The sequence below is a fragment of the Palaemon carinicauda genome, chromosome 31 (assembly GCF_036898095.1).
Source record: "Palaemon carinicauda isolate YSFRI2023 chromosome 31, ASM3689809v2, whole genome shotgun sequence".
NCBI classification, from domain to species: Eukaryota; Metazoa; Arthropoda; class Malacostraca; order Decapoda; family Palaemonidae; genus Palaemon; species Palaemon carinicauda.
The window spans coordinates 23,362,551-23,378,151 of record NC_090755.1 but is presented as its reverse complement, the minus strand read 5'-3'; the positions used below and the strand labels follow the sequence as shown (position 1 = coordinate 23,378,151).

The following is a 15,601-nucleotide window of genomic DNA, read 5'->3' as shown; positions in this document are numbered from 1 at the left end:
CATATAGCTGATTCACACCCAGGGGGGTGGGTAGAGACCAGCATATATGTTAACATTAAGAGCTAAGTATTTTGTATTTCATTTTAGCAGTTATTCAAAATAACAAACATAAAATTAATAAGTACCTGGTAAGGAAGTCGACTTGAACAATTACTCTGCCTTTTTAAGTACGTCTTCCTTACTGAGCCTCGCGATCCTCATAGGATGCTGAGCGACTCCTAGGAGCTGAAGTATGAAGGGTTGCAACCCATACTAAAGGACCTCATCAAAACCTCTAATCTAGGCGCTTCTCAAGAAAAGAATTTGACCACCCGCCAAATCAACCAGGATGCGAAAGGCTTCTTAGCCTTCCGGACAACCCAAAAAACAACAATAAAAAACATTTCAAGAGAAAGATTAAAAAGGTTATGGGATTAGGGGAATGTAGTGGTTGAGCCCTCACCCACTACTGCACTCGCTGCTACGAATGGTCCCAGGGTGTAGCAGTTCTCGTAAAGAGACTGGACATCTTTAAGGTAAAATGATGCGAACACTGACTTGCTTCTCCAATAGGTTGCATCCATTACACTCTGCAGAGATCTGTTTTGTTTGAAGGCCACTGAAGTTGCGACAGCTCTAACTTCATGTGTCCTTACCTTCAGCAAAGCATGGTCCTCCTCATTCAGATGGGAATGAGCTTCTCGAATCAAAAGTCTGATATAATAAGAAACTGCATTCTTCGACATAGGTAAAGAAGGTTTCTTAATAGCGCACCATAAAGCTTCTGACTGTCCTCGTAATGGTTTAGAACGTCTCAAATAGTACTTAAGAGCTCTTACAGGGCATAGTACTCTTTCTTGTTCATTTCCAACCAAATTAGAAAGGCTTGGAATATCGAACGATTTGGGCCAAGGACGAGAAGGAAGTTCGTTTTTGGCTAAAAAACCAAGCTGTAAGGAACATGTAGCCGTTTCAGATGTAAATCCAATGTTCCTGCTGAAGGCGTGTATCTCACTGACTCTTTTAGCTGTTGCTAAGCAGACGAGGAAAAGGGTCTTCAAAGTGAGATCTTTAAAAGAGGCTGATTGAAGTGGTTCGAACCTTGCTGACATAAGGAATCTTAGTACCACGTCTAAGTTCCAACCTGGTGTGGCCAACCGACGCTCCTTCGAGGTCTCAAAAGACTTAAGGAGGTCCTGTAGATCTTTGTTGTTGGAAAGATCTAAGCCTCTGTGACGGAAGACTGCTGCCAACATGCTTCTGTAACCCTTGATCGTGGGAGCTGAAAGAGATCTTTCCTTCCTAAGGTATAAAAGGAAGTCAGCTATCTGAGTTACAGAGGTACTGGTTGAGGATACTGATTTCGACTTGCACCAGCTTCAGAAGACTTCCCACTTCGACTGGTAGACTTTAAGAGTGGATGTCCTCCTTGCTCTAGCAATCGCTCTGGCTGCCTCCTTCGAAAAGCCTCTAGCTCTCGAGAGTCTTTCGATAGTCTGAAGGCAGTCAGACGAAGAGCGTGGAGGCTTGGGTGTACCTTCTTTACATGCGGCTGACGCAGAAGGTCCACTCTTAGAGGAAGTGTTCTGGGAACGTCTACTAGCCATTGCAGTACCTCGGTGAACCATTCTCTCGCGGGCCAGAGGGGAGCAACCAACGTCAACCTTGTCCCTTCGTGAGAGGCGAACTTCTGCAGTACTCTGTTGACAATCTTGAACGGGGGGAATGCATAAAGGTCTAGATGGGACCAATCCAGAAGAAAGGCATCTACGTGAACTGCTGCTGGGTCCGGAATCGGTGAGCAATAAATTGGGAGCCTCTTGGTCATCGAGGTTGCAAACAGATCTATGGTAGGCTGACCCCACAAGGCCCATAGTCTGTTGCATACATTCTTGTGAAGGGTCCACTCTGTTGGGATGATTTGACCCTTCCGGCTGAGGCGGTCTGCCATGACATTCATGTTGCCTTGAATGAACCTCGTTACTAGGGATATGTTTCGATCTCTTGACCAGGTGAGGAGGTCCCTTGCGATCTCGTACAACGTCATCGAATGAGTCCCTCCTTGCTTGGAGATGTACGCCAAGGCTGTGGTGTTGTCGGAGTTCACCTCCACCACCTTGCCTAGAAGGAGGGACTTGAAGCTTCTCAAGGCCAGATGAACTGCCAGTAGCTCCTTGCAATTGATGTGCAACGTTCTTTGATCCGCATTCCACGTGCCCGAGCATTCCCGACCGTCCAATGTCGCACCCCAGCCCGTGTCCGATGCGTCCGAGAAGAGAATGTGGTTGGGGGTCTGAACAGCCAGTGGCAGACCCTCCCTGAGGAGAATGTTGTTCTTCCACCAAGTCAGTGAAGACTTCATCTTCTCGGAAATAGGAATCGAGACCGCTTCTAGCGTCTTGTCCTTTCTCCAGTGAACAGCTAGGTGAAATTGAAGGGGTCGGAGGTGGAGTCTCCCTAACGCGATGAACTGGTCCAGTGATGAAAGCGTCCCTATCAGACTCATCCACTGTCTGACTGAACATCGGTCCTTCTTCAGCATGTTCTGGATGCATTCTTGGGCATGACTGATTCTGGGGGCCGACGGAAAAGCCCGAAAAGCTTGACTCTGAATCTCCATTCCTAGGTACACTATAGTTTGGGATGGGACGAGTTGGGACTTTTCCATATTGACCAGGAGACCCAATTCCTTGGTCAGATCCAGAGTCCACTTTAGATTCTCCAGACAGCGACGACTTGACGAAGCTCTTAGAAGCCAGTCGTCCAAATAGAGGGAGGCTCTGATGTCTGCTAAATGCAGGAATTTGGCAATATTCCTCATCAGTTTCGTAAAAACAAGAGGTGCCGTGCTTAGGCCAAAGCACAGGGCTTGGAACTGGTATACAACCTTCCCGAAAACGAACCTTAGAAAAGGTTGGGAATCTGGGTGGATGGGGACGTGAAAATAAGCGTCCTTTAGGTCTAACGAGACCATCCAGTCTTCCATCCTGACCGATGCTAGAACCGACTTTGTCGTCTCCATGGTGAACGTCTGCTTTGTGACAAAGACATTCAGAGCACTGACGTCTAGCACCGGCCTCCACCCTCCTGTCTTCTTCGCCACTAAGAAGAGACGGTTGTAGAAGCCCGGGGATTGATGGTCCCGGACTTTGACTACCGGTCCCTTTTGTAGTAAGAGAGACACCTCTTGCTGCAAAGCTAGTCTCTTGTCCTCCTCTCTGTACCTGGGAGAGAGGTCGATGGGAGTTGTTGCTAGAGGGGGCTTGCGCAAGAATGGAATCTTGTACCCCTCTCTGAGTAGCTTCACAGACTGTGCGTCTGCGCCCCTGTTTTTCCATGGCCTGCCAGTAGTTCTTGAGCCTGACTCCCACTGCTGTCTGAAGAAGGTGGCAGTCAGACTCTGCCTCTAGAGGACTTGGAACCCTTCTTCTTGCTCCCACGTTGACCTTCGGCACGAGCACCTCCTCTGCTGGAGGCTCTGCCACGAAAGGGCGGAATGAACCTTGACGCTGGAGTGTCCATCCTGGGTCTAGGCACGGAGGGCAAAGGGGTGGCTTTGCGTGCGGATGACGCAACCAGGTCATGAGTGTCTTTCTGGATCAAGGAGGCGGCAATCTCCTTGATCAACTCTTCAGGGAAGAGACACTTCGAGAGCGGAGCAAACATAAGTTCCGACTTTTGACATGGGGTGACTCCGGCTGACAAGAAGGAGCAAAGGTGATCCCGCTTCTTGAGGACCCTGGACACGAAAGACGCCGCAAGCTCACTAGAACCATCCCGTATGGCTTTGTCCATGCAGGACATAATGAGCATGGAAGTTTCCTTGTCAGAAGGGAAGGTCTTCCTGCTCAACGCTCCCAAACACCAGTCCAAGAAGTTAAAGACTTCGAATGCTCGAAATACTCCTTTCATAAGATGGTCCATATCCGAAGGAGTCCAACAAATCTTGGAGCGTCTCATGGCCAGCCTGCGGGGAGAGTCTACCAGACTTGAGAAGTCGCCCTGGGCAGAGGCAGGAACTCCCAAGCCGAGAACTTCTCCCGTGGCATACCAGACGCTAGATCTGGAAGCAAGCTTGGCCGGGGGAAACATGAAGGCTGTCTTCCCAAGCTGCTTTTTGGACTGCAACCAATCTCCCAGTACTCTTAAAGCTCTCTTGGACGAGCGAGCGAGTACGAGCTTCGTAAAGGCAGGTGCGGATGACTGCATGCCTAAAGCGAACTCAGAGGGAGGAGAGCGTGGTGCTGCAGACACAAACTGATCAGGATATAAATCCTTGAACAGCGCAAGCACTTTCCTAAAGTCTAAGGAGGGAGGCGTGGTCTTGGGTTCGTCGATGTCCGTGTGTTGGTCGTCAAGATGTGCAGCTTCGTCATCATCAGAGAGTCCATCGTCTGAATGTTGAGGAGGAAGCGGCAAAGGAGTAGGTAAAAGCTGGGCGGCTGAGTCCGGCAGCATGGGTGCATGCGTGGCTGCACTGGACCCAACGTCATGGAAACGTTGGTCAGTCTGTGAACTGGCAACAACCATAGCTGTGTGGGGACACAAGGCGTCTACTCCTGACTGCGGTTGAGTAGCGGAAACCACAGTGGGTTGCGGAGGTTGACGCACAGCGTCAAAACACGGCAACTTAACTCCACCCTCCTGTTGTTGTGGTAACACGCGAACGTCAACGGAGGGTTCCGTGCGTCGGTGAACGTCAACATGCGTCTGGCAGGGTCGACTGCGCATGGGTGGAGGAACTCTCACAGCTGGAGTGCGGGAGCAGGCAGCCTCAGCGTCTACTGGGCGCACAACCGTGGTAGGTTGTAGGCTAACGGGTGCAGCGTCAACCTTCTCCGCACGATACTCCTGCATGAAAGAAGCTAACTGAGTCTGCATAGACTGTAGCAAAGACCACTTAGGGTCTACAGCAGCAGGTGCGGCAACAGACGGTGTTACTGCCTGTTGCGGTACCACTTTGCCTCTCTTAGGAGGTGTGCAGTCGTCGGAAGACTGCAGCGAGTCCGAACTGACCCAGTGGCTACACCTGGGCCGTTGGACTTGCGCGGAAGGGACCTTGCGTTTAAGAGGCCGTGAGACCTTGGTCCATCGTTTCTGGCGTGAAACCTCTTCCGCAGACGAGGAATGAACGGGCTCACTCGTCTTCTTGTGGGTGGAACGATCTGGGATAGATACGTCCGAAACCACGGAGGGAACGTCTGTCCGCTGATTAAAGCCTGTCGAACCCTTTGGTCGTACGACATTGCTTCTCCCCTGGGCTTGGGATCTTGCAAGAGGTCCCGGACTGGGAGGACGACAGGCACGAACAGACGCACCCTCATGCGTAACACTAACACTTTTCACTGCACTAACCACTTCACTTCCCACTGCACTTTTACCCTTCAACTCCCTGACGTCAGCCATGAGTTGGTTGCGGTCACTCGCCAATGACTCGACTCTCTCACCCAGAGCCTGGATGGCACGCATCATGTCTGCCATCGAAGGTTGTTGAGTGCTAGAAGGGGGATCAGGAGCAACCACTACAGGGGAAGGAATAGGTTATGGGGCATGGGGAGAGGAAAAATCAACTGAGCGAGACGAACTCCTCCTGACTCTATCTCTCTCTAGCCTACGAGAATATTTCAGGAATTCTTGAAAATCGAATTCCGAAAGCCCAACGCATTCCTCACATCGATCTTCCAATTGACAGGTTTTACCCCGACAATTGGAACAAATGGTGTGCGGATCGATAGAGGCCTTCGGAAGACGCCTTGAACAGTCCCTAGCACTACACTTCCTGTATTTGGGGACTTGAGAAGGGTCAGACATCTTGAATTAGTCAAAGGGGGAATTCAAAATCTATCCAAGTCGTCAACAAATAATCCAAAATTCAATAAAAGAATGCAAGGAAGTATTGAAGATAACCTCTGCACAGCGAAAGCTAATAACCAGAAATGAATACTTCACCAAATAACGTGAAAATCAATCCAGAAAGCAACAGCGTATTTAGTAGGTCTTGCCAGTGGCACGACAGAGAGAAAATTGGTTCTGTGTTGACATGGAGTACTTGAGTACCTGCTCGACAGATGGCGCTGTTGATGTACACCCCCACCTGTATAGCGATCGCTGGCGTATTTTGTCCTTAGGTTTTTCTGTCGGGCAGCAGAGCTGACAGCTATATGATCACCGGCTAAGTTTAATATTGAAAAATGGAGAAATATTACAGTAGGTTAAGTGAATAAAAAAAAATATGAACAGTTCCATAGATATCTATTCAGACTAGGAACTGCCTAGAACAAGAAGGATACCATGTTAAAGTTAATCCTCATCCTGTTTGATTAATGGATAACAAATTAGTAGTTTTTTTTCTAACGCAGAAAAGGTAACAACGCTTGAAGTAGAAGTTGTTGTCAAAAGGCTAAAATACAAATATACGATGGGTAGACAAGTCTATAACAATGCTATGATAGAAGTGATGGGTAAATGACTAACAAAGTCTGACGTTCACCCTAGTAGAGATTGATGAAAACTTGTATCCGAGAAGAACAGGAAGACTTTAATTAAACAGAAGATGAATATTTATTTCATTTAGGTAACACTTAGTAATATATTTGAGAAAATGGTGATGAAAAAGTAAAAAATAATATATCAAAAAGAAAAAAGAAATGCTAATGTGGAGGTATTAGAGGAAGATCATTTGCTACATACATTATGGATTTTATTAAAGGAATTGGGAAAACTGTAGAATGGAAAGAAGCACTGGCGGTGAAGGAAATAAATGAAAGGGCAAAACAGACATTAAATGTACTGTAGGAATAACAGAAAACACTGAAATTTAAGGAAAAAGTAAGACAAGGAACTATTCTTGGACCCTACCTAAGCTTTATAGTGACATAAAGTAAAAAAACATTCGTAGAAATTGCATAACTTTTATAAAGAATGTTGAAACTGAGTCTTAATATTTATCGATGATTATATGGTTCCCCCAGGTGATTGTTGTTATATGTTGAACAGGCTGACATGTCTTTTTTTTTTTAATCTATAGGCCTATATGCAAGATTTATATATTAATGTTGATATTGTTTTTAGAATATTCTGTTTCAGTTATTTATTACTTTTCTTGTAGTTTGTTTATTTCCTTTCCTCACTGGGCTATTTTTCCTTGTTGGGACCCTTGGCTTTATAGGATTCTGCTATTCCACTAAGCTCACCTAGTAATGATAATAATGGTAATAGAATGTATTATATGTAACTGTCATAGCTTGGAGATCATGAAAATAAAAAAAATCACTATTTGGTACTACTAACCCCCAAAATCAGATATATAAATACTGTATACTTAACAAACGGAAGAAGAGGTTGAAGAAAAATCGAAACACTGTCTAGTAATTCTAGTTAAAGAGCAAAATTTGTACATGAACTACTACTTGATAATTTATGCCCCATCGGTATTGAAGATCAAGCCTTTGAGTTTTTAAAAGGTTACTTGGTTGACAGAAACTACTGTGAACAATTTGAAAACTCCATCACTATATGAACCAATAAACGGAGAGGTACCCTAGGGAAGTGTACTATACCCAATCTTGTTTTGTATCTGTACTATATGTTTATCAAAAGAACTGTAGTGTGAATTGGTAACTGTGACTGCTGGTGTTTGTATGCTTGCTTGGCAACATTGAGTCTCTAACACTGTACCGGCTTAGCCAACACCTTGCCACAACTTTAAGCTGAATAAAGCCAACGTTCCAGCAACTGTGTTTGGTATTCCACAAGAACTAGTCATGAAATTTAAACTATTTGCGAATGATAAATAATTTCTCTTCTCCATCAATGACATTGATGATGCTAGTAAAACTTTAAGGCAGTTTCTTACCAGTGTTAGGGAATGCAGGACAGTTAGATATAATTAAGTATTAAATGAAAATGAATTTATGGTAGTATGAAAGAAAAACGACTTAAGACATTATACTGTAATACAACTCAGAATATATCAAGGGCTTCAAGATGGGGCCACAGTCAAGAATTTCTTGATTTCTAAGAGCTTCGATAATATAAATTTAACAATTAGGCTAACACGGAACACAGTATGTCATGTGATACTCTGAATACCCAAGAATGTATAAGATAAACATCTTGTCGGTCTTGTAGTGTGTATGGGTTCCCTGTGTGATAGGACCAGAGAAAAACAGGCATTAAAGTAAATAAAGTAAGTATCCAAGAAAATGTTGGCCAGATAAAGGAAACAAAGATATTAGTATAAATAAAAAGCCAAAAGGTTGCATGCAGGGCCAAATAAATACGCAAACTTGTGTGGAAACACGATGTGAATAGAAAAAAAGATAACATTGGAATCAGGGAAATATATGAAAGTTTTACGATAAACTACCAATGATAATTTTGTGATGAATAACGTAAAACAGTGGACCAAGAATGGAACTCTATGAAACTGCTCAACTAACAGGTTTGAATTCGAAGCCTATGTCATTAAAATATACACAGACCTACCGTTTCCTCTTTTGATTAAGGTTTTTTTATAATTTTGACACAGTCCTTTTAAATCCCAGTGTGTCAGTTAATAATACTTATGTGCTGTAGAAATTTGGAGAGTAACAAGAGATAAAGAAATGGAAGATCTAGAAAACTTAAAATACAGAATATTAAGAAATATGCATATATATAGAACAATGAACGACTATCAACAGAATCGAGAATATGGATAATACCCAGCAGAATAAACTATAAGAAAATAATATTCTTCCATAACATGATAAATTATAATGAAAATAGATTTATCAAGGCGACAATCAACTGAAGAGCCCTTACTAAAAGTGCTGGTCCCGGAATAGTAGCACTATGATTTAAAACAAAAATATAGAGTGAAAAGAAGCTGATAACGAGGTATTATCTCAAATCAAAGAAAATGACCAAAGTAAAACTTAAATATTTTCATTGGTATTTTTATTTTATTTACAAATTTCTAAATACAAGCTAAGACTGCAAGCTTTTCAAATGTAGCCTAATGATAACAAAGAATTACCCCAAGCAACCTGAATATATCTTACTGGTCTTTTGTTAAATACAAGGATGAGGCAGAAAATTTGATATCAGACAGTTTCGAAAATTTACATTTCTGCTGCTTTTAGACTAAAAAGTTTAATCTTACACCTTTTCACAACAAATGAGAAACATTACTTTAACTACCTCACGCGAATTTAGGTTTATTGTTCACGAGTCGACGATGGATAATCCCTTTGCATGAGTCGGTAAATATTGTCAAAGTTACAAACGAAGCATTCGCGTCTCTCCTTTCTAAGCGCTATTAAACTTATTGACGATGAACAGTAAAGTTGAGACTTACCTAACATTAAAGAAGAACGATTCGCCACCAGAGCTATCAAAGAAATATGGCGAACTGGAGGAATTTTATAACAAAAAGTAAGTGTTCCTTTTCATACGTCCTTACTTAGACAAGACCAATTGCTGTAACTTGACCAGTGTACTTCAGGATGCCAGGAAACCTAAAGTCTATCAATCAAGCAAGCCGTTTGCCATTCAGAGACAGTAGAATTTAGGACGAGTAAGGACACTTCATCCGGGGATATTTCAACTGATTGAAGTGATGGTTGAAGACAATCCGTTGGGCTAGGTTAGGTTAGGGGGACGTAAGTTTTGTTTACTTTAATGGGATCACTGATGTATCTGTTTACAGACCGTATCGGTAAATTAGCTCTTAAGTTACCATGTACGGCTTTTCTAGGGCATACTGTTTGTATGTGGCCGGTGTGACGGTCTGAACGATCCCCCGGTCTTAAAACTTTCCTTGACATTGTATAATGGTTCTTTTCCGCCAGTAGCTCGCTTCGCTCGCATGAAAATAAAACATCAAGCTCGTATGTACTGGCAAGCGGTAATGTTGAGCTGCGCATTCTAACATTACAGGAAAATAAAACATCAACCTCGTATGCACTGGTAAACGGTAATGTTCGCGCATGCGCAGATTACCAAGGAGAATTCTGAGACCGGGGGAATGTTCAGACCGTCACACCGGCTACTGCCGTCAGACATACTTGGTCTTTGCTGCGTCTTTTCGGCTTCTGTGAAACTCACTTTTTAACCCTTTACTTTACCCCCTTAACCACATCATGGATTCTGTCTTATTGTCCAGCCTCATTTCCTTCATACTGCTATGGTATTTGTTTACAAGACCACGCTCTCCATATACGTCAACCAAACAGAAGTTCATGATGCCAGCGTACATTTGATATATCAAAATATATACCGGTGCTAAATTAGAAGTGGAGTAATTACTCAAAAGTATCACAATTTGTGAATTTTATATTTTATGGACACTTTTGAATAATTAATCCAATTTTAACATAGTCCTGGTATATATTTTGAATATATATCAAATGTACAATGGCATCAACTTTTGTTTGTTTGACGATGTCAGTTCCAGGTTGTATAGTGATGAAACCGCGCTAGTTTTTTTTTATAATTCTATAGTTTTTTATAATTTTACCTTGTTTCCCATGTGGCAAATTGTTTTAAATTATTGAATTATGAAAAAGTAATAGAGGAAAACTATAGTTTTGCATAATTTGACAATATATGGAGAGCGTGGTAATGTAAACAAATACACACTGCAACTTCTAGTTTTTTCTCCAGTTGCCTTCTGTCCTAGATGCCTAAATCAAATCTAGGATCCTTTGTATATCAGCGGCCAGTTCCTCCCGTGTGCATGGAAAATGGAAATTTTCATCCCATTTTGTTGTCAGTTTTTCTGCAATGCCTTCACACAAGAACGACACCTAACCTAAACTTCCCCCACCTAATCTAACTTACAAGCTGTGTCCTTATCCAACGGGAGGGTTAACGCCCCCTTACACTGCCATATTCTTAGCTGGCTGTCATCACATATACAGGTGACTGTCATCATACGTACATCCCCAAATCTAAATCTGGTGAGAAGACCTATCAGTATGAAAGGCCTTAGTTTACTGGTACTTACCTTACTGTCAGTAATTGCTGGTAGAATCCTGGGTATGTGTGGGGTAGCTCATTAGTAAGTATTACAGTTTAAAATAGAGGAAGAACTTTAATTTTATCACGTTACATCTCAATATGAATGATAAGAAAACCAATTAGGCTTATAAATTAACAAATACCGAAGTATTTGCGGATATATAATGCTACCCAAAGTGATTTAATCCTACACAAATATCAACAAACGCCTTTTAATATAACTACGGTATGATTTCAGTGAAGCTGGAAGTTGTTCAAATATAATTCCAGTATGTAGTTCTTCCTACCAGCCTCTCAAATTTTGGTGGCACTAATTATCTGCTTTCTCGTCCTAGAATACATGGAAATGTGTGCAGACATGCTGTTGAGTTCTAGTAAACCTGGATAGATATTCATATTATTACAATAACCCTAATGGAGAAAGTAAGATGGGGACATAGTAGTTTTAGGTATTAGAACGATACTTTTGATGATAACGAGTGGAAAACAATAGGTTGTTCAGTAACTTTGATACAAACCACGCTATTTATTAGGGGTGTTACTTTTGGCGTAGCTGAAATTACGAGCCATTGAAGTTTAGCGAGTTAACTACCCACACAGCTAGTTAGCGGGGGTAGGGGAGGGTAGCTTGCTACTCCTCCCCCTCACACACCTGTGATTTAGCTCCCTTTTACTTTTGGCTCGGAGAGAGAGCGGTTGTTTCCAGTCTTCCTCCTCGCCTATTCTGGACTGCCATAAATTTTTGTCTTTTAACCCTTTTACCCCCAAAGGACGTACTGGTACGTTTCACAAAAGCCATCCCTTTACCCCCATGGACGTACCGGTACGTCCTTGCAAAAAAAGGCTATAAAAATTAGTTTTTCATATTTTTTGATAATTTTTTGAGAAAATTCAGGCATTTTCCAAGAGAATGAGACCAACCTGACCTCTCTATGACAAAAATTAAGGCTGTTAAGCAATTTAAATAAAATATACTGCAAAATGTGCTTGGAAAAAAATAACCCCCTGGGGGTTAAGGGTGGGAAATTTCCAAATACCCCGGGGGTAAAAGGGTTAACTTACTTTTTCTTATGTATATGTATGAAAACATTCTTAATGTTTGTGTATATATATATATATATATATATATATATATATATATATATATATATATATATATATATATATATATATATATGTATGTATAGAAATGTTGTAAGTTTCCTTTTTAGTGTTTGTGCTGTGCGTGTGATACATATACGACAGGTTCTTATGACACTTGCGCAAGACCAGAACATTTCCCTTCGTGGGGAACGACCTCTTCCCCACTGGTCCATCGGTCTTCCCGTTGACTCGGCCGCAGCAGGGGAATCGTCATCGTCAGGACCCTCCTCATTCAACTGTTGTCTTCACCTTTTCCCTTTTCCTATGGGAAACATGGATTACTGAGTGAGGGGAGTGTGGCCTCTCAGAGATTGACTACGGTATTTCTCTTCTCAAGGCCGTTCACCTTTCAACAACAGTGTACTAACGGGGGAGCACCTTTCCCTGTCGCGAGTTAGGCTGCGCTTCCTATTGTTTTTCTCAATTATTTTAGTGAAATTATAATTGTTTGTAATTTTAACTTGTTCCGTAACTGAAATATAAACCACGCTATTTACATAGGGTTTACTTCCGGCGTAGCTGAAAGGACGAACCATTAGAATTTTAACGAGGGTGTATTACCCCCGCACTAGTTAGGGGGGGTAGGGGAGTGGTAGCTAGCTACCCCTCCCCCCTCGCACACCGGTGAACTGCTTCACTTCACTTTTGGCTCGGACAATGATCAGACGTCTCTGTCCCGTCCTCGCATGGCAGCCATTAATGCTTTGTCTTACTAATTACTTACTTTTCTTATACTTAATATATATGTAAACATTCTTATTTTTCAATATTAAACTTACCCGATAATCATGTAGCTGTCAACTCCGTTGCCCGACAGAATTCTACGGAAGGGATACGCCAGCGATCGCTATACAAGAGGGGGGTGTTCTCACAAGCGCCACCTGTGGCCAGGTACTGCAGTACTTCTTGTTGACACCACCTCAATTTTTCCTCTGTCGTGCTTCCGGCAAGACGTTCATGGATACGCTTATAATTTTGGAGTCTTGTTCACGGTTTTTGGTGAAGTATTGCTCTAAGATTTCAGCTTTCGCTATTCAGGAAGTTTTATTATTAGCTTACTAGCTTTTGGAATTAATTTGATTAATTATGGTGACGAAGAGAGTATGAACTCTCTTTCACCTTTAAATGGCCGACCCTTCCCTTAGACGGAAGTGTTGGTGTCTAAGAGAGTATAGACTCTCTTTCTTAATTTTGCTTAACAAAAGTTATAAATTTATTTTTTATCTCTCCGCCTTTTATAGGCCTCTTCGATTAACTTCCTTTTATTATAAACTTATTAAAATTAATTTTTTATATTTGTTTATATTCGACCTTTCCTAATAGTAGGCGGTCTTTTCTTGGTACCGAAGTTAAATTAACATTGAGCCCGTCATTTCGGTTTTACCTGTTAACATATTATGCTATTTTAATGTTTTTGAAAGAATTTCTTTGATAGTCTCGTACTGTTTTCAAAGTTGAACTAACGTTTTGTTTTGTCTCTGCAGTTGTTGACGTTCAGAACGTTCAACTTGCGCTCTATCGTTACGATAGAGAGAGATTTTTCACGGTGTCACGTTGCAGTAAGAGTAACCGTTTCTAGCGTTTTGTTCATTCTTTCTTAGCTTAATGGTTTTAATTCTAATAAAGGAACTTTTTATTGGGGAAATATTTCAGTTTTTTTCCTTTAACAATAATATGTTTTAACGATATATATGATTGGGCTCTTCTCTCAGGTTCTAAGTCAAGAGAGAGAGAGAGATAGAGATAGAGACGGAGGGAGAGAGAGCTGGATAAACGTTTCGTTCAAGCGAGTAACGTTGTTATCGTTTTTGCTCTTCTCCCTAGTCTCTTTAGGGGAAGAAGGTAAACGTTTCTAGAGTTTTATTCTTGTTCTCAAGCTTTATGCGGTGAGAGATTTTAAACGTAGTTTATTTGATCTAGTGTTTAGTCTCTTTCCAGCCACTGAATTATTTATCTTTCATTAGATTTTTCTGTTACATTGTAATTCTGTTTTCGCAATTACTAACTTTTAAGGAAGGATAGAATTGCGTGTTTCAGGTACAAACCACTTAAAGTTTTGAGTTCAGTGAAATAAGTGCTAACAGAAAATCAAAAGTGATAAGTGATTAGCGCAAAGTGTGTCAATGTTGTGCGTGAGGGTACTTCTGTGCGTGCCAGTCGTCCTCCCAGTCCGGGACCTCTTGCAAGCTCCCAAGCCCAGGGGAGAAGCAATGTCGAAGGGCAAAAGGGTTCGGCAGGCCTTGATCGGCGCACAGAAGTATCCTCGGTGGTTGCGGGCGTGTCTTACAGAGACCGTCACTCCCACCCGCAGACGATTGAGCCCTTATTTTGCTCGTCTGCAGAAGAAATTTCGGGGAGAAAACGCTGGACTCAGGTCTCAAGACCTCTTAAACGTAAAGTCCAGACCTCTAGAGTTCAACAACCCGGATGCAGTCATTGAGTTAGCTCTGACTCTCCGCAGTCATCAGGTGACTGCACACCTCCTAAGAGAGGTAAGGCGATGCCTCAACAGACCTCATCTTCTGTTAAGGCTTTGCCTCAACAGACCTTATCGTCTGTTGATCCCAAGATGACTTTGCTGCAGTCCATGCAGTCGCAGCTTGCGGTCTTAATGCGTGAGTTTCAGGCTGAGAAGGTTACACCTCCTCCTGTGAGCGCTCCGCCTCACCGCAGTCCAGTCTGCCAGGCGTACGAAGTTGAGGTTCCTCAAGCTACCTTACCGCGTTCGGAGTTGCCAGTTACCAGCGTTGTGCAGCAACCTTAACCTTCCTTAAGGCAACCTCAACAATGGGAGCAGGAGTCTTATGCCTTGAGGCAAGATTTTCTTGCAGTTAGACCATCTTTGAGGCTACAACCTTTTGAGGTACGACAACCTCTACCATCCTTGAGGCAGCCACCTCAGCTCTCGCAGCTGCTACCTCAACTTTCCTCAAGGCGAGAGCCTCAACTCTTGAGGCTAGCTCCTCAGGAACCTCAACTCGTGAGACAGGAACTGCGTTCTGCGCAGCCGCTACCTCAACTCTCGCAGCTCACACCTCAAGAACCTCAACTCGTGAGTCAAGAGCCTCTCTCTGCGCAGCCACCTCAACCCTTGAGGCAAGCGTAACTCTTGAGGCAGGAACCTCATGCTATGAGTCAGCCACCTCAACGCATGCATCTGCCACTTTCTCCTCAACTTGAGCCTCTTCCCTTTCAACTTTGAAATAACAAATGACAATAATAACACCTCATTACTTTCATAACTTGCATTTGTAATCATATACATGTATGCCTACACAAACATTATGATAATGGAGGTTATTCGTATTACTTAAATAAAAAAATATATATGTATTCCTTGCAATATATTTTTAACAAATCGCAAATATGGCAAAATATCTTCAAAACAAAAATGAATCATGAGTTATGAATGTAATGTAAATATTATGTTGATATTAAAACCCCATGCAAGCATGCATGAAGTAATGCAGTGTTG

General features: G+C 42.4%; 2 protein-coding genes across 3 annotated transcripts in view; one reads left to right on the top strand and one right to left on the bottom strand.

Moving 5' to 3' along the window:
• Positions 1-15,601, bottom strand: part of LOC137624350 (equilibrative nucleoside transporter 1-like) — a 788,303-nt gene that overhangs the window by 609,298 nt on the left and 163,404 nt on the right. Inside the window, exon 1 of one of the 2 annotated variants that reach the window (XM_068355041.1) lies at positions 12,999-13,021. The exons of the other annotated variant lie outside the window; for it this stretch is intronic. The gene's annotated coding sequence lies outside the window, so the exon portion shown is untranslated. Of the gene's footprint in view, positions 1-12,998; positions 13,022-15,601 lie in introns of those variants that run through there. 2 annotated transcript variants of the gene reach the window in all.
• Rpn9 (regulatory particle non-ATPase 9) overlaps positions 9,202-15,601 on the top strand; it is an 84,380-nt gene continuing 77,980 nt past the window's right edge. Inside the window, exon 1 of the mRNA XM_068355042.1 lies at positions 9,202-9,396. Coding sequence (XP_068211143.1) covers positions 9,296-9,396 — 101 coding nt within the window. The 5' untranslated portion in view covers positions 9,202-9,295. The remainder of the gene's footprint in view (positions 9,397-15,601) is intronic.